The sequence below is a fragment of the Anolis sagrei genome, chromosome 3 (genome assembly GCF_037176765.1).
Source record: "Anolis sagrei isolate rAnoSag1 chromosome 3, rAnoSag1.mat, whole genome shotgun sequence".
NCBI lineage: Eukaryota > Metazoa > Chordata > Lepidosauria > Squamata > Dactyloidae > Anolis > Anolis sagrei.
The window spans coordinates 140,722,445-140,745,809 of NC_090023.1; the positions used below are offsets into that span (position 1 = coordinate 140,722,445).

Genomic DNA, 23,365 nt, shown 5'->3' on the forward strand with positions numbered 1-23,365 from the left:
TGTGCAACCAACCAAAAAAATACTGCATCCCTTCAAGGGCTACTCAAAGAATTTGCAACCATACACGTTCTTCCCCTCCTGGTTTTCAGCTCAGTTTAACCACCAATTAGCCTGTCATGTTGCAAAAGCAAACCACAGAAACTGATGTGTCTTAATGGACTGTTGTGTCAAGGCAACAATTTGCGTAAACCAAACCCTCAGAAGAGTGACCCCAAAAAGAAATTCCAAAAGAAAGAGTTTGTATATATTGCGCAAGAACGTATATGGCAGACGCTCAGAAGTACAGTCTCAATTGTCGGGTATTGGAGTACCTATCTTTCCTTTGTCTCCGAGTCATTTTCAAGAACAGTAATGCATTTACAAGCACCATCAATCATTTGACAGTGGGAAATAACAAGAGTGATGTTTATATGGAACAATTACATATGGAGCTGCATTTGTTTTACTTTTCTACCAAATGACCTCAGTGTTGAAGACTAAAGGACATTCCTGACAAAGCTCTTTATTCCCTCCCCCACTCTCTCTCTTTATATATATATAAAACTGTCATAAGTAAGCTAGTATCTTTAACACCCCTGTAGTGAAGCTCTGTTTTCATGTCTGACCTGATGTGTTATCTGCCAAGCTCATGTCGGAGGATATGTCACTCTGTATCTAGCTTGATGGTTGCCACCCTGCTAGGCTGAGCTGCCCAGACATACTGCAGTGCAACAGAGGTTGGGGTTAGGGTTGGGGAGGAATTGATTTCCCAGGATTCATTACTTTAATCAGACACTGGTTCAAAGGAGAACAACACTCGTAATTCAAAGTCAAACTACCAACTGAGAGGATTACTCTTTCTGTATTCACTTCTTAGCTATTAACTCAAAATGTCCACTTAATAGGCACAAAAGAATAGGAAATGCTTTAGAAAATTGACCAATGGTAAATTGGAGGCAAGTATTTTTTCCCTCTGTACAAACGGGAGCTCAAAAGGAAGAAACTGGAAAAAAAGAGTTCATGTATTCCCTAGATGGACACTCTTCCAAACACCTGGAAGAGTGGGAATGGTTGGCTGAACTTCTAAAAGCCCTTATTGCAGCTCAGTTCCTTCTAAGCATTGGATCATGGGGAGCAGATTAGGCAGAAAGAAAGCTTCCTTTTGAATTGAGTGGGACACCTATGGCACCATGAATACTGGTGGACTGCAATTCCCATCATCACGCATCCCTGACTTAAAATGCTGAGGGCAATGAGTTTCCCGACATTGCATTAGGTTCAGCCAGTCCTTTCAATAGCTTCTTCAGAGATTAATGGAAAAGCTTGGTTTCTGTTTGCCACTAAAATAACTAGTAGGAAAAGGATGGCACCTGGAGGCATAATACCAAAGGGAAGCACTTTCTGAACCTAGATCCTCCAATAATAATAATAACAATAACATTATTATTTATTTCTATACTGCTCTCCTTCCCCGAGGGGACTCTGGGCGGTTTACACATAAGAAGGCAGACATTCAGTGCCTAAGTAAGTACAAAATATATCAAAAACATATCAAAATACATGATAGAGCACAATCATAACAGTGAGCTTACCATGAAATATTGAAGCATTGAGATAAAATATACAGAGTAGTCAGTAAGACATATCTTAATTAACTAAAACATAAATAAATATTACAACAAATACCCTCAAAACACTTTAAAATACAGTTACATTAAAAATGGCTGGCACTGGTGTTCCTTTAAGATGTATCATGTCAGCCATATAGTGCAAGTGGAGTTGGCCAGCATTCCAATTGGGTAATGTGTTTTAGTCCTCCTCCCCTCCATACGCTAAAGTGCATAAATGCATTTTTAGAAGTGTCTTAAATTAGAGGAGGGTAGTGGCCATTTTTACTTCTTTAGGAGACAGGGAGCAATCACGGAGAAGGCCCCCTCTCTCGTTCCCACCAACCAAGCTTGTGATGGGGGTGAGACTGAGAGGAGGACCTCCTTCATTGACTGCAGTGCCTGAGATGGTCTGTATGGAAAAATGTGATTAGACAAAGAGCCTGGACCCGAACCATTTAGGGCTTTATAGGTAACAACCAGCACTAGTTGTTTTGAAGGCTTCAGAACCAACAATGTTCTACATAAATAATTTCCATTAACAGTTCCTTTCAGTGTTGGTGAATAAAGATACAAGGAAATTTCAACAATATGAGAGATGAATACAGAGATAGCTCACAACATGAATAGCTTGAGACATTTGTGGGCAAATGCAGAAATGCTCTCCCTATCCCCCGCTACTTTGTTTTCCTGCAAGATTAAGAGATCTGTGTATCGTACTCCAATGAGTTCAAAGAAAATTGAACAAAAACAAGTGTTTCCAGTGGACTGCCTCAGTCTCCTCTACCACCTCCCTGTTGTTGTGAGATTTTTTTAATGCATAAACTTCTTATCTCTTTCTGATTATACTGTGAGAAAGTTTATGAATATTTATGGCTAGAATTTATAATTTAGTGCTCTGTCTTTCCTCCTGATTAATTCAAGGACACTTCATTTGTTACGACGTCTGGTTCCTGAAGCAGTCAAACCATTTCTCCTGGACACCTAATTGAAACCCTGCATATTTTTCATCAAGCAACCAATGTCAAATGCTGGATCTTGGCTGTGTAGTAGGTTTTTTTTTCCGGCTTCCTGGAGATTACAGAAGTTGAGGCATATTTATGGGTGTTTTCTCTCTCTAGAATTTTGCAAGGGAAATGGGATCTGAATTCCTGCAGCAAACAACCCAAACAGCACAGGGAGCTTTGCTTTAATTAGGATCGATCCCCAACATTGTGAAAATATTTGATTGTCACTCATTTTGATATATTATGGAGAACTCTTGATCCCCTCCCATCCCTTCTGACAATATTTTTAGGCAAAAGGGGGCACGTCGGGCTATTATTGTGCCTGTTTATAGTGTAAGATGATCAACAAGCCACTTTTCATTTGATTTTGTCATACGCTGCTTGCTCCCCTTTCTAACAGGAGTTTCCCCTGAGGTTACAGCAGAAGCAAGACTAATAAGGCAATTTTATATCCACAGACTCTAAAAAATTCTCTGTTTATTTTCCACATAGGTGTTTTCACATATGCACCAAAAGGAGGAGTGACATTTAACTACTTCATTTACCGACTATTTCACAAAAATATAATAAATCATGGGGAAATGACTTACAAATAACTAGTTACTTGTAATTAGTTCTTTTCCAGCAGTACATATATGACTGTAATACAAAAAGGTCACAGATCTGTTGCGAAGTCCCAATTAAAGTAAAGCCATTGAATAAACTCCTGAATGGTGAGTAAATCTATAGGTAAATCTAATTGATTTAATGGAGCTGTCCTAGTCAGGACTGGCAGTGGCATTTAGGTCTCGGTTTTTAATTCAGCAATAGATATCATTCTTCCATTCGCAGTGCAAATAGCTTTTGGACACTTTGATAATTACAAGGTTTAAGAATGAAGCTTCATGGTTCTAGTCCTATTGTCGTAACATGTGCCTTCAGGCTTCTTCACTTATAACAGAACCATGAATTTCATTGAGTTTCTTTAGGCAAAGAACACTCAAAGGTGTTGTTGTTAGTTCCTTCTCCTGAAATACAAACCTACAACACCTGGTATTTGTTGGCAGAATCCCATTCAAGTACAAATCAGAGCTGACCCTTCTGAGCTTCCAAGAGCAAATTAAATTTGGCACCTTTAGGGCAGTGGTTCCCAACCTTTGGTCCACCAGCTCTTTTGGACTTCAACTCCCAGAAATTCCAGCCAGCTTACCAGCTATTAGGAATTATGGGAGCTGAAGTCCGAAACACCTGGAGGACCAAAGGTTGGGAACCACTGCTTTAGGGTGTATATTACTGGGTTGTTTTGGAAAGTAATTTGATCCTATCTAACTGTCTTAACACGATAATAACAAAACAGTTTTCACAGTCAGTTCTTGTGGGTTTTTTCGGGCTATATGGCCATGTTCTAGAGGCATTTCTCCTGACATTTTGCCTGCATCTATGGCAAGCATCCTCAGAGGTGAGGTCAGACCTCACCTCTGAGGATGCTTGCCATAGATGCAGGCGAAACGTCAGGAGAAATGCCTCTAGAACATGGCCATATAGCCTGAAAAAACCCACAAGAACTGAGTGATTCCGGCCATGAAAGCCTTCGACAATACAGTTTTCACAGTGATCCAAGAAAACTTTAGTTTGTTGCCCTACTCTTTGAGACTAACCCTCACAAATGTAAACAACCAATTGAAAAATTCTAGAGCCTCGGAGTGAGACATCCCTCTTAAAAGCCCTAAAAAATGAGGAGGGGTAAAACAATGGCTTGACTTCACTCTCATCTTTCCCCATAGTTAAAGTGAGGCAGGAATGAAACCAACCTGCCACATGGAGAAAGGGTACAGAAATGGTGGAATCTACCTGTCCTACTCATCCCCTATCCCCGCACTACCCTCCCGCCCTCCCTTCCCTCTTTTCTCCTCCCTCTCCTTTTCCCCCTGTTCCCCTCTTCACCTACCCCTCTTACCCCCCCCCCCACACGCACAATATCCTATTGTACCTACCTTGTGTTTTTATTATAAATTTGTAAAATAAAAACTAATAAAAATAATTTTTAAAAAAAGAAATGGTGGAATCTAGCCCTGAACCTTTCAAATCTTAGATCAGGGCTGCACACTGACCCCCAGTAGACCTCAGAAGACCATATCTCCTGCCCCATCACACACCATATTTAAATGTGGGAGGGGTTGCCCTCGAATGCTCTCTGGAGGCCATAAATGTAATCTCGCCATGTTATGTAAATTCCCCGGCTATGTTAGGTCTCTGGTAGGTCCATATAGTGTCTTTTCTTGCAATAGAAAATTACCCAGAAATCCATCTCCATTTACTTCCTATTAGAAATGGTGTGCCCATGGTCCCCATGGGAGCAAAATTTGGAAAGGAGTCCTGAAAGGCACAATTCCTCATCCACTCTTAGCTGCTTAAATCAAAATGATTTGATTGAAAATTATACTCATGCTAGTTGCTAGTAAGTGTCCCCACCCACCCGCCACCCAAGGACAGCTGATGGCATTAGGAATTTGGAAGAACCAATTTCTCCTTTACATATCCTTCTGGCAGGCATATATTAGTAGTACACACTGAGTATCCCTTATCCAAAAGGGTTGGAACCAGAAGTGTGCCATATTTAAGATTTCTGAAAATGAAGTGCAGGTGTCCATTTATAACATTGTTTAAGGCAGCAGCAGAGACTATGGTAAGCCTCGATTACCAGGCACATATCCTTCAGACTCCTCTGCCTTAGGGAGGGAGGAAGAGACAAAGATGACATGGCCAAGAGGAACAAAGATGACATGGCAGTGACTACAGTGGCTCCTGCTGCTACTCCTGCAGCACTTTGCCAAAGTAAGATCTGGAGTGGGATGTAACAGCAGCCATTGCTGGTCCTGGTGGTGACTATCTTCCTTCTGCTTCCACCTCCAGAACCCAAAGCCCAGCTAGTGTCCAAGTCTTCTGTGGAGTGGAACCCAATGATCGTAAACAGTTCTGATAATGTCAATTGTAAGGCTGCCAGCCATCTGCTTTCACCTTTCAGATGGCAACAGCATATCTATTCTTTTATTTGGTTGGCGAGAAATGCAAGAACCTGTGACACTGAGAAGTGTAGATTCCTGCCATTTCATAGATCCTTGCACTTCTCTCCATATACAAATACAGTACAGGTACATACATGCTGGAGATCCAAAAATTATAGATTTGGGGGGATTTTCAGTTTAGGAATTCCTGATAAGAAATACACAATCTGTATTTCTCTCATGTTGGACTTGGCAATACATGTCTGTTAACTATAGAGTTTCATTATCTAAAAAAAGTTCTAAAATCACTTACTTTGGAAATTTCTATGTCAAATTTCACAGAGAGCTGTTGAGCTAAGATTTCAATTCTCTCCACCCTATCCACAGGAAATGCAGTATCTGGGAGGTACACAGAGCACTGGCACACACCATGGTCATCCAAAGACCCAGTCACATTGGCAAATGGCTGCAAGAAAATTAAAAAGAGAAAAAAATTAAGTGACATAGTTGAATGGTGACATTGATGATGATACTTGCAAAGGGAAAGAAGCATACACTGTATAAAATTATTTATAAAATCTCAAGAGAACAGTTGTTGTTGTTGTTGCTGTTATTACACTCCAAACGATTTCTGAATTGAACCCATGTTCAGATATTAATGGTTTGTAGGGATGAGCTAATGAAAAACAACTAGAATATTGTCTAAATTGACTGGTATATTAACAATGAGCAAGTAAATATTTTCCCCAAAATGAGAAATTACTAAAAGTACAGCAACTGAACTACTTAATTGCTATTTGAGCAGCTTTCTGTGGAACTGGTGTGGGTTTTGGTGCTCAGAAGCTCTCTTAGGTCAACTGTACCTTTATAACTTGTTCATCTGTGTTTATTTCAAGCTCCGTTTGACACACTGTTTGCAATATATTTATAATTACTTAAACAATGAGTGGAAGATCCTCCCAATTTGTTCTAGAGCAATGGTTCTCAACCTGTGGGTCCCCAGATGTTTTGGCCTTCAACTCCCAGAAATCCTAACAGCTGGTAAACTGGATTTCTGGGAGTTGTAGGCCAAAATAACTGGGGACCCACAGGTTGAGATCCATTTTTCTAGAGAGACCAAATCACAGATGGTAGAGACTGGGCAGATCCAGAGGTTAATTTCTTCAACTGAAAGATTCCTTGCCCTTAGTATCTATTGACCCTACAGAGAATCACAAGGGCTATTTAATCAACCAGATTTCCAATTTACCAGGGCTCTGCCTTTTTCCAGCTCTGGTTCTTTTATGCTTATACTCAAAGGAGTGTATAGACTCTGAAGGTTTGAACTGTGAAGACTGCACATCACTTTTACTTCAATCTTCTGACTGAATTGCTTGTATTATGAGCCATCAGCCCCATGCCATGATCACCTTTCAATTGCTCATTATCCATACGCCAGTCTGTTTAGAGGTTCAACCAGCATTTGAATGTTGATTTTTCCCCTTCTTGTTATTGTGTTTTCAAGGCGGAAATATGTTCAAAGTAAGGAAAAGGAACTTGGATATTTAGGTCAACAATTCCCCTAAGTGTTCCCTAACTCATAATTTTATAAACACCAATAGTTGATGTTCCTGTGTTATTGTTGCTCTTCTTCTTTGTCATGGAAAGGTCCAAATCCCTGTTCCCACAAAATGAACAAGACCTCCACACTGGAAGCTGAAGGACCCAACTGAAAAGGTAAAGCAAAACAATCCCTTGTCCATACCCTAATAATGCTTGAAGAAAGTAATCTTCTTCATTCTAGTTCCCAAAGTGTCACTTGCTATCTGGAAACAGTTATCCCCACTTTCTACACCCATCTACACTGCCATATAATCCAGTTTTTGAAACCAGGTAATAACAGAATGGTGTCCTGAGATGGTTTTTAAGCAACTGAATTTAAAGCAGATATAACTTATTTTAATGTTTGTATATATTTATGGTTTTATGTCCCAGCATTGAATGTTTGCCATATATATGCTGTGTTCCACCCTGAGTCCCCTGCAGGGTGAGAAGGGTGGTATATAAATGTTTCAAATAAATAAAATAAATAAAATCTGCTTTTGATTATATGGCAGTATAGACTCATAAAATCCAATTCAAAGAAAATAATCTGGATTTAGAAACTGGATTATACAGTAGTGCATATCCAGTCTCAGCTACAAATTTCCCTTCCCACTTGGCTATTGCATCTCTAGTGGAAAATGGGAGTGGAGTATGGGTGCACCTGTGTCAAGAACAGAGCCCAGCACTCCTCTCTGCCCCTCTCCAAACTCTGAGGAAATAGCCGTATTGGAAAATGGTGTAGGGGAGGGTGCTTTTGTCCAGCTTGTAGGAACTTTATGGTACCACATCCATTCCAAAATCCTTTAAGCAACAAGAGTAACCCAAATTGGATCTGGCTATCAGATTTCTATGAAATGGACTATCACTGTGATTTTGCCCGGAGACAATATTCACATGAAGTCCTGGGGCCCATCTACACTGAATAATTAGGTTGGTGTAGAGCCGGATCAGTCCCATGGCAGCTAAATGCTACATGGGGCTGATCCAGGGTAATGCAGAGCAAAGCCACTTTAATGCAGCCTTTTCCCACATTCACAGAATTCGGGCTTTCCCCCAACTTTGGACCTATGGGAATAGTTGGGCTGACAGATGTGTAGGGACCCACATCACAGTTGGAGACCATCGTGTCACAGAGGGTAGGGGAGACAGGAAGGGTGGCTGCCCACCTGGGCATTGGAGATACACTCTCTCTCACCTCTGCAGTGTCCGGGGCTGAGTGCATGACACATATCCTGGGCATGACACATATCCAACATGGGACACACCAGATCAGTCCCAGATTATGGATCAGTGCAAATCTGCCCTTGGACTTGACAAAGGAATGAGAATAGTTGGCCATAGTCCTTTGATAGACAATATACTTTGTAACAGAGAAACTAGGAGGCACACCTTTCTTCATTACCATTTGGTATAATTTGGGAATGGACAGAAGTTTGGATATGAAGACTAAGGTGAACTAGTGAAAGGGTCAGAAAGGGGATAGAACTGGAATTGGGGCACTCTATAAGATATCTGTATCAAGGGATATAGAGGTTTAATGTGGGACAGTGGGATTTTCTTTCTTCTAGTGTTCAAAATGCTTTCTTGTATTTAATATTAAACCTACAATATAATTACAACAAACTATTTAAAAGGAGCATACTGTACATCTCTAAAGACCCCTCATTCCAAAAGGACCAAAGCTACTGTATTCCTACAACGCCTCTCTGCAAGTAGGGGGCACTGCAGAGAATAATATTATGGTCTCCCTCTCTCCAAAAAAGAAAAAACTCAGAGCGAACTCTGGAAGAGATGAGACAGCACCTGACCCCATTCTTCTTTCTGTTTTCAATTTCCAGAGGACTGTTTATTGCCCTCTTGTTTGTCTCTGCTTCATCTTATCTTTCTTTCACAGATAATTACTGTCTCTGCTCCCGTATTAGAAGATAGGCAGAGATAACCAAGAAAAGGAGAAATGCACCAGCAGCTCTGCCATCCTTTTCAGCTTTCTCTGCCAGGTGATGCTTTCAGAATTCTCCACAGTCAGAGCATGGCTCTTTTCACATAATGAGACTCTGCATAATCAAGATTTCACTGGTGTCATTCAATAGCAGGAAGGAAACACGAGCCATTGCATCCTTGCCCAAAATTGCAGGTACAATTCTGACCTGTTTATTTATTACTTTTATCCAACGATCTTGGCACAGCTGACAATAACATTCATTTAAAACAAGTAATAAAAATAGTTTTTAAAAGATAAAAATAAGTTTATGAATTAAAGCCAGCTGATTTAAAACTGATTAATACTATTTTTAAAACTACAACCATAGGACATATGGATTTCTACAACTAATGTGCCACTTCAGAGAAGATACTTTCCCACAATGTATTTGTTACTGGTGGGACACAGAAGAGAGTCTCTCCAATAGATCTCAATTATCAGGCAGGATATTTAGAGAGAAGGGCACACCCTCAAGTATTAAAGTCCCAAGCACGTTAGGGATTTCAGTATTATCAGCATCGCCTTGAATTCAGACCAGAAACATTTTGGCAACCGATAAAATTCTTTCAGAACTGCTATTGCATGGTATATGAATGAAATCCTGGTGAGCTTTCAAACTGTAGCATTTTCCACTAGGCGCAGTTTCTAAGTCATCTTCAAGGCAGCCCTAGGTAAACTGCATTGCAGTACTCTAACTGGGAAGTTACCGGTGCATGGACTGCTGTAACTAGGGTATTCCTGTCCAAGAAGGGCTACAGCTTGCGGACAAATCAAAGCTGGCCCCAAGTATTCTGAGCCATCAAATTTATCTGGGTTTTCAGATAAAGATGGATCTAAGGGCCCTTCTACACTGCTCTGTATCCTAGAATCTGATCCCAGATTATCTGCATATCCCAGATTATATGGCAGTAGTGAGTCATATAATCCAAGTCAAAGCAAATAACCTGGGATCAGCTCCTGGGATATAAGGACAGTGTAAGGACAGATCTAAGGGAAGTGCAACCCCATCCAGGGCTAGTAATCTACTCTAGGGCTTCTTAAACTTTTTCCACTTGCGAACCCCTTTTGCCTGAACTTTTTATATGACCGTAAGTATATAGGCATATAAAATAGATACAAATATCAAACCTTTATTGATAATAAATCAGCATTTGCAAGGCTTTTTAAGCAGGCTGATTTCCTTTTTGTGGAGAACAGATGAAGAATTTTCTATAAATACGGTATGTTGTTGCTAACATATTTGGGTAAATGAGTGGTATTCAGAAATCTTTAATTGTTGTCAATTTTTGTGACTTCCAACATTGAGCTATGGGGACCCCATTTCGGAGCCACAGTTTAAGAAGCAGTGGTCTACTCAACTACTCAATAATAGCCATGGGATTGAGCAGGCGTCTGGAGGCAATGTATTGTCGAAGGCTTTCATGGCCAGAATCACTGGGTTGTTATAGGTTTTTCAGGTTGTATGGCCATGTTCTAGAAGCATTCTCTCCTGAAATTTCACCTGCCTCTGTGGCAGGCACCCTCAGAGGTTGTGAGACCTCACAACCTCCGAGGATGCCTGCCACAGAGGTAGGAGAAATATCAGGAGAGAATGCTTCTAGAACATGGCCATACAGCCCAAAAACCTACAACAATCTCTGGAGGCAGCATTGCCAATAGGGGCAGAATCACTGTAATACGCGGCCCATACTCACATCTGCCAGAGCCAATCCAGTAGGAAACCATACCCAATGATATCAAAAGCCACTGAGAAAGCCCATAAGATCAACAGGGTAGAAATTCCCCTGTCTTTCTTCACAGCAGGTCATCAATTAGATTAGAGCAATCAAGCCTATCTCAGTACTGTACTTGAAACTAGGCTGAAAGGAGTGAAGATAATATTTTTCCTCCAGATAATCTGCTTCCTGCCTAGCCATCACATACTCAAGCAACTTACCCAAATACGGGATATTAGTGGTAGGACAATAGCTCTCACATGTCTCTAGGTCCAGGGAGGTCCTCTTCAGGAGAGTCTGCTCTTTTGCCTCTTTTGAGGCATCAAGTGAATCTCCCAGACACAGTGAGACATTTATTATCCCTCCAACCCACCCAATCAATCCACATTTGCTAGGCCTTAAAAATCAAGATGGACAAGGGTTAAGATGCCATGTGGTGGAGTGGACCAAGGCAACCCCTTGTCCACGTCAAAGTGAGATAATAATAAATAGGGAAAACATAGGGGAAAGTAGTACAACCCCAGAGCTAAACCTCCAGGTTTTAAGACAGCTATTAAGACTGAGGCTATTTTCTCCCTGCAAGCCCTTTCCTAGATCCTGTTTCTTAATCTGAGTTGAGATTTTTTTAAAAAAATAAGACAGCAGTGGCAACAGCAAAGCAAGCAGCACAGTATGTCAACAGAAGTCAAGTCCTTTGCAAAGCATGCAGCTGCATTCAGAATGAGTCAGAAGGTGGCTTTGAAGTGACATCAGTGCTCTGCTTCTTTTTTAACTGAAGTCTCCACAGGTCTGTGGATTGAGTAAATGATTGACATATATGCAATAGGAAAGGATTCATCAAAGAACTATGACTTTATCAGATGGGGCTTACTTCGATGGCAGCCCTAGTTGACCCACAGAGCCCATTGGCTCTCATCTTATGACACAAAGGAACTTCCAGAAGGGTTCTGTGGGTCAACTAGTGTGGAACCCACGTAGACCACCACTGCAGCAACATGGGAGGCTTCCCGTGTTGCAACGCAATGAATGAGGGGAGGCTATGCAGATAACACTTCCCTTCAGCTATAAAATAAATTACAAAAGATGCAGTTATACTATAAATACAAAGAGATGGATTTCAAAATACTTTACCTCCAAGTGACTTTCTGGCTTCAGCAGACTAGGAATTGAGTCCTAGAGAGATAAAGGTAACAATATTTTAAAATAACTCCTTAATGATGACTTGTAATTGAATGTTAGGGCATGAATAGAAGTAACAGTCTACTTCTGGAGAATTTAGAAACAGAGGTGGATTGTATCTACTGTCAGTCATGTACACCTGCGATATGTGCATGCAAACACATTTATATACATGTGCACACATACATACAAACAGCACATACAGAGGCAATTCCAAAAATAGGAACTACCCTGGAGTGATGCTGGGGAAAAATCTACTAGGCTTCATCATTTGCCATCAAATTGAATAGCAATGTTCACTTTTGCAAGCGATGGTAAATGAGGGGCAACTGAAGACACCCTGGAGGCAAACACAATGCTGTTCTTTCCTCCAGATGACTCTGGCCATTGAAAATGTAGGCTACTCTAATCTTCACAGCTTCACCTCTTCATCTGAAAAGGGTCATCTTGGATTCTGTTGATTACTCACACTTCTGTCTGAAGGGTTGTTGAATCTGTTAAGTTAGAATGGTAGTAACTTGCTTTTATACTGTCTCAGAATAGTAAACCAAAGAGTTCTTCTGCAAGCATCTATGAAACTTTTTGTAATACCAAAAGGAAATAAGTATGTGCACATGTAGACTCCAGCCTAATGACATTTCAGCATGTGCAGAGGGCACCAGGAGTCACAAAATGCTAAATGTCAACTTGCAAAGATAAACGGAAAATGGACAGGAGACTTGCTAGAGCCTCCAACGCAAGGTTGGGAATTGTGTGGCCCTTCAGACAATGTTGGACTGCAAACCCCAGTGGACCTAACAGTATAGGAAGTGCTAAGAAATATTGAGTATTGCAGTCCAACACCTTCTAGGGCTGTATGATTCCTCCTGTGCCCTGGCAGTGCAAGTATTTGCTTGTTTTTCAATGCTTATTTTAACCTGTTTTGTTGGGCATGTCCCTTTGTAAGCTGCCCCGAGTCCCTTTTGAGAGATGGAGGAGAGGTATAAAAATAAAGTTATTATTATTAGTATTATTATTATTATTATTTCAGGGGAATGTTTGGCCAAGACCCCCTCTACACTGCCCTGTAGGCCAGGATTTGATCCCAGATTATCTTCTTATCCCAGATTTTATTTATATATTTATTTATTTATTATTTGAATTTATATGCCACCATTCCCCTGGGGCTCGGAGCGGCTTACAAGAACAGGCTAAAATTGAACACAGTGGAGACTCCTATTATCCAATCCAAAACAGATAATCTGTGATCAGAACCTGGAATATAAATCAGTGTAGATACAACCTTATTGGCATCATAAACAGAAACGCTGCTATGAGAGGAGGTGGGAAGGATATTTTGTTGGTAGGTCCCACTGTTGATACACTAGTCTTTTTCACCTGTCTGCATGTGAATATGTAGAGCAGATGGCTCTCCATCTACAATGTCAAACAGAGGATAAGAAGAAGTGTGTGGCCTCCTCTGCTGTTTCTTGGAACAAATCCATAATAATTAGTGATAAAATTGTTACCTATTACTGGGTTGTTGTAGGTTTGGCCATGTTCTAGAAGCATTCTCTCCTGATGTTACACCTGCATCTATGGCAGGCATCCTCAGATATTGTGAGGTCTGTTGGAAACTAGGAAAATTGGGTTTATATATCTGTGGAAGGTCCAGGGTGGGAGAAAGAACTCTTGTCTATTGGAGCTAGGGGTGAATGTTTCAATTGGCCACCTTGATTAGATTTGATGGCCTGACAGTTTTTAGATGTGACTTGTTACTACCTGAGGGAATCCTTTGTTGAGAGGTGATTAGCTGTCCCTGATTGTTTCTTATCTGGAGTTCCCCTGTATTTGAGTGTTATTCTTTATTTACTTTTATAATTTTAGAGGATTTTATAATACCAGTAGCCAGGTTTTGTTCATTTTCATGGTTCATATTACCTATTAGCTTTAAACTGCTAAGTTTATGCAAACTGAAATAATGACAGGTTCTTCACCTTTCAAGTCCTATTGCCTGCTCTGTGTAAATTGTAAAGTCCTTGAGGTAGAAATCTGTCCTTTTGCAGGAGTAATAAAACATAATGCACAATGGCATTTATGTATAAACAAAAAGGTGTAATAGGAATCCCTGCCTTTGGTTACTTCTTCCCTCAAATCCATTTCTAAAGTATTTGTTTCCATAATGAATTGATGAGCAAATCAGTTCTCTTTCTAAATTTAAGACCGCGTCCTGACCTTTTCTTATCGCCTTTTGAAGAATGCTTCCCTGTGACCTGAACACTGCAGTGGTACAATGCTGCAGGCATTTATTTTAGATTAGGCTCTTTTGAAAACTGTCATCCCGTATAACCTGCCTAGCTTTGGGCTTTGCTCGTGGAAGAAGGAAGATAGGAATGATTTATGCAGCTTGTAGCAAACGGCAAGAGTCATCATGGTATAGTGAATTGGACTAGGAACCTGGAAGACTAGAGTTTGAACCAGCCACCAGGTGACTTTGGGCAAGTCTCTCTCTCTCTCTCAGCCTCAGACAAAGACAAAGGCAAAAGCCCCTCTGAACAAGAAAATCCAATTATAGAGTCACCTTAGAATCTCCATAATTTGTAATGACTTGATCGTACAAAACAACAATATAACAATCCTACAAAATTGCCCACAATCAGTCTTACCCTTCTATTTGAGGGTGATGGAAGTACCGTAGAAGAGGCATCTGCAGCAAGTGCACCTTGTAAGAGAAGCAGCAGCCCAGTTGCTTTGAGAAGCTGCATCTTATCAGCCTGGACACAGATGTGGTGAAGAATGGAAAGGGAAAGATTTTTATACTGTGTACTGGGGATTTCCCTGCTATGATTTGTCCTTAGAAAGAGGAACTTACACAACTGCTATTGACTTTAGTACTCACCCAGGTATACAATGAACCATTAGATATTTCTCAAGGCAACTGAACAAGAACATTTACTCCATTGTTTGTTCCCTCTTACAAAAGACAGGGATTGTGGCCATTAGGTCATCAGCATGATTGTAAATGATTATGAAACGTACTAGGAAATATGAATACCAGCTGTCATTTTACTATGCAGTTCTTATATGTATTTTATTGTTCTAGAATTTTGTTAAAACATAGACATCCACAAGCTGTTCTTTTTATGCTCCAAAAATGACAGCAAGCATCCTTATCAATTCATTCTTGGGCATTACTATAATACCGTGACATTAAAGTACCCTATATACCCCTGGTGGCGCAGTGGGTTAAAGCACTGAGCTGCTGAGCTTGTTGATCGAAAGGTCGCAGGTTCGATTCCGGGGAGCGGCGTGAGCTTCCGCTGTCAGCCCTAGCTTCTGCCAACCTAGCAGTTCGAAAACATGCAAATGTGAGTAGATCAATAGGTACCGCTCCGGTGGGAAGGTAACGGCGCTCCATGCAGTCATGCCGGCCACATAACCTTGGAGGTGTCTACGGACAACGCTGGCTCTTCGGCTTAGAAATGGAGATGAGCACCACACCCCAGAGTCAGACATGACTGGACTTAATGCCAGGGGACTACCTTTACCTTTACCTATATACCCTATGTATAGGTCAAGAAATTTTGGTTAAAAATTAAACTAAAAATACTAAAATAAAGTAAAAAAAACCTGGGATAAAAATCTAAATTAAACTAAAAAAAATCTGGGATAATTTATTTATAGATCAATGTGCATACTGTACCTTAACTCTTTGAGTAGAGTAGTGACAGGCAAGCGCTTAGGCCATCTTGGGAGAATGAAGCACCAACCTTTCTATTTACATGGCTGTGGCCCTATTTCTGGCCTTTTTGAATGTCTGGGTGGTAAGATGACAATAGACAAGGACAAGGCTCCCCTAAGGCTCCCCCACTCTGACCCCCAAATTATATCAAAATCCATAATTTGGGACCCAAAACCTGACTTCAATTTATACCTGATATACCACTTCATCTCATTTACTAAATTCCACTGAGTGCTACACTTAAAAAGTGATAAGCTACTGTGTTCATCACATTACTTGGGTTCAAGTGTAGGATAGAGCATTCTTTGTGTATTTTAAGTGTGGGGGGCAGCATTCTTTTCAGACATTTCAAGAGCTGGCGAGGAACTGGATTTTTGGTAATGATCTGGATGTTTGGCCAATTCTGTAATGTGGTGGCATACTTTGCCAGAACAATTTCTTTTTTTTAAATAGCCCTTCTGGGTCCTTCCCTTCCTTTTCCTTCCCTTCCCTCCCTCTCCCTTCCGTGATATGTCTGGGCTTTCTTTTGCATGGAAAAGCCAGGAGAGAAGGATTATCATAGGGAAAGAGCAACTGTTTAACATCTATAACTTGTATGTTTTATGGATTTAATATAAATTATTTTAATACTAATAATGGTTAATACTGTTTTAATATTGTATATTTTAAATTGTATTGTAATGTTTTTAATGTTAGTTGCTTTGAGTCTCCTTATGGAGAGAAAAAGCAGGATATAAATTAACATAATAATAATAATAATAATAATAATAATAATAATAATCAGGATTTATGAGGATTTAAAGATCGAACTGCAAAGACTCTGGCACAAGCCAGTCAATGTGGTCCCAGTGGTGATCGGCACACTGAGTGCAGTGCCTAAAGACCTGGGCCTGCACTTAAACACAATCGGCGCTGACAAAATTACCATCTGCCAGCTGCAAAAGGCCACCTTACTGGGATCTGCATGCATTATTTGCTGATACATCACACAGTCCTAGACACTTGGGAAGGATCTGACGTGTGATCCAATACAACAGCCAGCAGAGTGATATTGTCTGCTGTGGACTCATCTTGTTGTGTTTCAAATAATAATAATAATAATAATAACTTTTCCAGAAATAGGGATTCCATGGAAGTAGAGATACTGCTTGAACCATCTTAATTTAGCTTTTTGCCTGGGTTGGATGTCATAATGAGAAGAATCAGGTGCATATTATGCTTGTGCACGGATTCGGTTTGGTCAGTTCCCTTGGCCAATTCGGTTTGTTCGGCTGTCCATAACAGTAAGGGCTCAGCCACCTTGGGGTTTTTTTTGGCCAAAATGGGCCACGCAGTATCCAGTCATGGCTCCTCCTCTCCTATTCAGCATAATGTGGCACGAAAAGAGACTGCCACATGCTCGCACGGGGTTTCCCTGTGAGCCCTGCCTGTTAGGGCAATCAAAATAGAATGCCGTGATGTGTCTTATGCAAATTATGTATATTTAATGGGGCGAGCACCTCCATTGCTCTCAATTGCATCCTGGCTCTAGAGAGATGCTTGTCCAATTGCCTTGCTGCTCGCTTTCAGCTTTATTTTTTGGCTTGGCTTGGCCTCTCTCTAGCATTTAGTCTTTTTTATTTTTCTTTATGTTTCTTTATTTTCTTGATTTTTTTTTTATTTAGTGGGACTGGAATCTGGGAAAGTATGAACAAGAAATACAAAGGCTTTAGAAAAAGTTACTTGCGGTTGTTGTTTTTTATTTGTAAAGAGGAAAGTGAAATAGCGGGGCACTGGGCCGTGTGATGTGGAAGTGCATCTTTGACATTTGGCAGAAATGAATGGTGCCCTGCTGCTGCTCCTAGAGAAGTTAAAGGGTGGGGCCTGCAGGGGGATACCTTTTGGGGAATTTTTAAGGAGATCTTATTTCCAAAAAGAAAAGACATTTCTAAAAATCAAGGGATAACTCAAACATTATGAAACTTGGTGGGCTAACAGTGGTAGATGTGTCCTCCAAGTGTGATCATTTTCATCCCAATAGCCCTCAAAATGATAGGAAGGGAGAGCCACATTTTTCAGCTGCAGACTAAAAACAGCTATTCAGCTACCTGCCCATTTTAAGGAGATACACAAAAACTGATCTGGGGGTCTCCTGAAATTTGGCCAGCAGAAACGGATTGAGGTTCAGCCAAAATGCACAAGCCTAATGTATATGATTCCCTTTTAAGATTACTTTTTAAAAAGTAAGATTTGTTTTGTTGATAGCGTTTATAGCTTTCTGTACATTTTCAGAGGCAACTGGTTTGCACATTATTTTTTTTGAAAACACAAGCTGTTTTGTTTCTGAAAGGAAATACTCTGGACAGGAATGATTTAATTCTGTCATTACTATTATTGCATAGTATTATTAATACATAGCATTTTAAAAAAATTAAGGTGTTTTAAACATGGATTGCACTTTTTCAACAATAGTTCAGAACCTTTATATATTCCAGCCATAAAGGCTGCTATTTGATTTCTTTTTTTCTCTTTGATTTTTTCCTCTCTTTTTATTAGACATTTGCTTGAATTATTATTTATTTATTTATTTATTTCTTGCATTTATTGACCGCCCCTCTCAGCCCGGAGGCGACTCGGGGCGGTGAACAACAACAACAAGAAGACAATGTACAGTGAATCAAGACGATACAAACCGAACAGATACAACATAACATATACTTATACTAAAAATCCGCTTCGTCAAGTCCTGGGGTCATAGCCAAAATTCGTAGTCCTAGTTCATTCCAGTATCAATTTAACTACACTCAATTGAAGGCCTGCTCGAAGAGCCATGTTTTTAGGCCCCTACGAAAGGCCATCAAGGAGGGCGCCTGTCTAACTTCAGCAGGGAGAGTGTTCCACAGCCGGGGGGCCACCACCGAGAGGGCCCGCTCCCTCGTCCCCGCCAGACGTGCCTGTGAGGCAGGCGGGACCGAGAGAAGGGCCTCCCCGGATGATCTCAAGGCCCTCGTGGGCTCGTAGGCCGAGATGCGGTCTGCAAGGTATTTTGGGCCGGAACCGTTTAGGGCTTTGTAGGATAACACCAGCACCTTAAATTGGGCCCGGTAGCGAATCGGCAGCCAGTGGAGCTGGGACAGCAGAGGCGTTGTATGCTCTCTGCGCCCAGCTCCCGTTAACAACATGGCTGCCGCGCGCTGGACTAGCTGAAGCTTCCGGGCCGTCTTCAAGGGCAGCCCCACGTAGAGAGCGTTGCAGTAGTCGAGGCGGGATGTGACCAAAGCATGTACCACCGTGGCCAAGTCAGACTTCCCAAAATACGGGCGCAGCTGGCGCACGAGCCTAAGCTGTGCAAATGCTCCCCTGGTCACCGCTGAAACCTGAGGCTCAAGGCTCAGCGATGAGTCCAGGGTCACACCCAAGCTGCGAACCTGCGCCTTCAAGGGGAGTGCGACCCCGTCCAGCACAGGCTGTAACCCTATACCCTGTTCGGCCTTGCGACTGACCAGGAGTACCTCTGTCTTGTCTGGATTTAATTTCAGTTTGTTCGCCCTCATCCAGACCGTTACAGCGGCCAGGCACCGGTTCAGGACTTCGACGGCCTCCTTAGTAGCAGGTGGAAAGGAGTGACAGAGTTGGACGTCATCTGCGTACAGGTGACACCGCACCCCGAAACTCCGGATGATCTCACCCAGCGGCTTCATGTAGATGTTAAACAACAAGGGGGACAGGATGGAACCCTGAGGAACGCCACAGGTCAACGGCTGCGGCGTTGAACAGGAGTCCCCCAGTAACACCTTCTGAGTGCGACCCTCCAGAAATGACCGGAGCCACTGCAGAGCAGTGCCCCCAAGACCCATCTCTGCAAGGCGCCCCAGAAGAATACCGTGGTCGACGGTATCGAAGGCCGCTGAGAGGTCCAGGAGCACCAACAGGGACACACTCCCCCTGTCTAGCTCCCGGCGCAGATCATCCACTAAGGCGACCAAGACCGTCTCGGTACCATGTCCCGGTCTGAAACCAGACTGTGCCGGATCCAGATAATCCGTGTCTCCCAAGAATACCTGGAGTTGTGAGGCCACCACGCTTTCCATGACTTTGCCCAAAAAGGGAAGATTGGAAACAGGCCGAAAGTTGTCCAATTTGGTGGGGTCAAGTGATGGTTTCTTCAACAGCGGCTTTATAACAGCCTGTTTTAGGCTCGCTGGAATCTTGCCTTCCCGAAGGGAGGCATTAACCACCACCGTTACCCACTCGGCCAATCCCCCTCTGGCCTCCTTAAGAAGCCAGGATGGGCAGGGGTCTAGGATGGACGTGGTGGGTCTCATTCCTCCAAGTATCTTGTCCACATCCTCGGGTTTCACAAGCTGAAAAGAATCCAACAAAAACTGACAAGCAGGTGCTTGGGTCACATCCACAGAGACTGCATCTAATGTGGCGTCCAGCCCAGAACGGATCAAAGCGACTTTGTCTGCAAAGAACCGAGCAAATGCTTCACAGCGCGCTGCCGAGTTGTCAGGGCTCCCACCCGTGGGGGGAGTTAAAAGACCTCTGACAACCCGGAACAACTCCGCCGGACGGTTTTTTGCAGACGCAATAGTGGCCGCAAAGAAGGTTTTCTTTGCGGCTTTTATTGCCGCGGCATATGCCCTCAAAAAGGACACAAACCGTGTTCGGTTTGACTCGCTTGGGTCCGATCGCCACACGAATTATTAATGGATTTTTAATTTCAGTACATGCTTCTTACTGTGATTTGCTTATTATAATGTATGATTACGTGTATCTTGAGTTGCAATTATTTGGATGGTTTGGAAATGTTCTATATTTTTGGTAATCACTATTGAGCATGATTTTACAGGGTGGGGGGGGGCTGTGTGTGTTTGAGATAATAATGATAACTCTCAGCACAGATGACTCAAGTAGGATCCCAAATCCTTGGAAATCCTCACCCAAAGAAAACTACAACCAAGGTCCTATATGGTAGATACGTATGTATTGTATAAGCTGTGGGACATTCACAGTCCATACATAACCCCTAAACTACCTAGCCCCTAAACTGGGGGCTATGCATGAGTCATGAACATGTAACAGTCATGTGTGTGTAACACTCCAGTATGCATTCATAACTGATACAGAGAGTTGCAGACATCAGTTGTTGAATATCTACATGGAAACCCAAACAGTGAACAAATGCCAGCTCGGAAAAAAGAGCTATGAGAATGTGAGTATGAAAATTGAAATATAAACAACACGGGGACAAAAGAGATTACAACTTAGGTAAAACATGTACAGACCAAATTACTGCCTCTTGGAAGTAATAGAAAAGAATAGGAAAGGGTTAAGGGAAAGGCAGTGGGCGGGGTCATGCAAATTCCACACCAATTGAGAGAGTCAGAAAGACTGAGATGACTGTGGTGGAGGAAACACATACAATCTAGGATGAAATTGTCCCCTATGAAAGCCTTCACTTGGGTAGTGGGCAGTAAGGTGTTTGTGGAGGACATTGGCAGAGCTCTTATACATATTAATGGCACTCACTATAACCTGCAATGTTATTGGAGGGAGGGCCATTAGTGTCTCCTGAGTAGTGGGAGCTATAGCTGTTTGTGGAGGTGGGAGTTTGTCTGTATAAATGGACAGCCAAGCCACATACATACATATTTTCATTTTTATTATGTGTATAAATTAAGAAAATAATATCACCTGAAATCTATCAAAGCTTGATAAGGAGGATTACACAAGTGGAAACAAAGAATAATAAATAAATAAATAAATAAATAAATAAATAAAAAACTTTATTTATATGCCGCTCTAACTCCCCTAGGGGACTCAGGGTGGTGTCCACGTAAACAAAATATACAGACACGTACAGAATAAGCAAAACATGGGCATAAAAATTTATCAACACACACATATATATATTAAAACCAATCCCTCACAATTCTTTCATGCAAAAGAAGACATTCACTTGAAACATATTTCAAAATAATGGTGGTGAGGGAGAAGGAAGGCAGGCACAAAATTACTTTTGCTTAGGGAATTCCCCACACATTTCCCAATGACGGTCTAAAAAACTCATTCTGCAACTGCCTTTATGAGATAAACAGTTGTGTCATACACAGAAAGTCCTCAAATACATCACAGTTTTCATTCATCCTCTTTGGGCCAGTTCAAATGAAATGTACCCAAACTCTTAAATAAAACTTCCATAAATAATTTTATGGATTAAAGAACACTTCAAAGGGGACAGGAATTGTGAAAAAATACATAGCTTGGATTGGGCCAGGCATATCCATTTTTCTTGATGAGCTACTGAGCCTGGCAAATCTCTCCAAAATACCCCCAGCCAATGTTTTGCTTTGAGGATGCAGAAGGTGAAAAGCATCTATGGGGGTTCCACAATGGTTGAAAAGTTACTTTCTAAAAAGTTTTTTTTTTTTAGTATCAGGAGTGACTTGAAAAACTTTTGGTGTGAGAGAATTGGCCATCTACAAGAATGTTGCTCAGGGGACACCTTGATGTTTTATGTTTTACCATCCTTGTGGGAGGCTTCTCTCATGTCCCCATATGGGGAGCTGGAGCTGACAGAAGGAGCTCAACCTGCTCTCCTCGGATTCAAACTACCAACCTGTTGATCAGCAGTCCTGCTGGCACAAGGGTTTAACCCATTGCACCACTGGGGGCTCTAAAAATGTAATGTATAGCTATTACACATTGCACTGTTCAGAAATTCATTCATTGTCATTATGAACCTTGAAAGAATTCTGGAAATTCTTGAAAATTAAATCTCTAAAAAGGCTTAAAGCTCAAAACCAACTTCCAAATATTAAAACTGTGATTTTGTTTTCACTTATTGTGTTACTTATGACTTTTGTTAAGCCATAATTAGCCATTTATAAAAGAGCAGCTCATTGCAGGCCACTACATTACTCTCAAGTCTTTGCTTTTGTGCCCTCACTCTAATGAACATACCACACTAAGTTTATCACATAGACAGGAAAAAAGACCACAGCTAATTCTGTATTTGGTTTACAGGAACAGGACATTACCCTAACCTTTTGCTTCTGTGATGACATTCCCAATGTGCTCACACTTTGGATCCCACACAGTACAATAAAAATACTTCACTAAGTTTATCACAGAGATATAAAAAGATGAAGGGCTAATTTTGTATTTGCTTTACAGGAACAGGACTAGTTCGCACATGAGGGAGAGTGAGACTCTTTTTTCTTTGTTTGCTTGTTTGACCTAAGCAGACTGAGAACAATGCCAGCCAAGTGCTATATGGGAAGGCGGCAGGGCAAGCTGTTGTGTGTGGGAGGGGACATCCATCACTGTTTCCCATGTGGATAGTGTCTGTCTGTGTGTGTGTGTGTACACACACACACACACACTTCGGCCCTCCAGGTGTTTTGGATTTCAAGACCCACAATTCCTAACATCCTGTAAACTGGCTGGGATTTCTGGGAGTTGAAATCTAAAACTCCCAAAGGACCAAAGTTTGCCCATGCCTACTGCAGACCAAATCCAAAATTACCCTGTGGTCTTTTTATGCCTCTGTGATAACCTTAGTGAAGTATTTCCATCGCACTTTGTTAGATCCAGATTTGTGTGTGTGCAATTATATATTTA

At 41.5% G+C, this 23,365-nt stretch overlaps 1 protein-coding gene across 2 annotated transcripts in view; it reads right to left on the reverse strand.

The window, feature by feature from the left end:
* Positions 1–14,797, reverse strand: part of OLFM4 (olfactomedin 4) — a 38,598-nt gene extending 23,801 nt beyond the window's left edge. Inside the window, exons 1-3 of one of the 2 annotated variants that reach the window (XM_060766873.2) lie at positions 14,682–14,797; positions 11,989–12,030; positions 5,891–6,043 (exon numbers count right to left, since the gene is read on the reverse strand). In XM_060766873.2, coding sequence (XP_060622856.2) covers positions 5,891–6,043; positions 11,989–12,030; positions 14,682–14,780 — 294 coding nt within the window. In that variant the 5' untranslated portion in view covers positions 14,781–14,797. The remainder of the gene's footprint in view (positions 1–5,890; positions 6,044–11,988; positions 12,031–14,681) is intronic. The other variant, XM_060766874.2, reaches the window with a different exon arrangement.
* Positions 14,798–23,365: the final 8,568 nt, after the last annotated feature.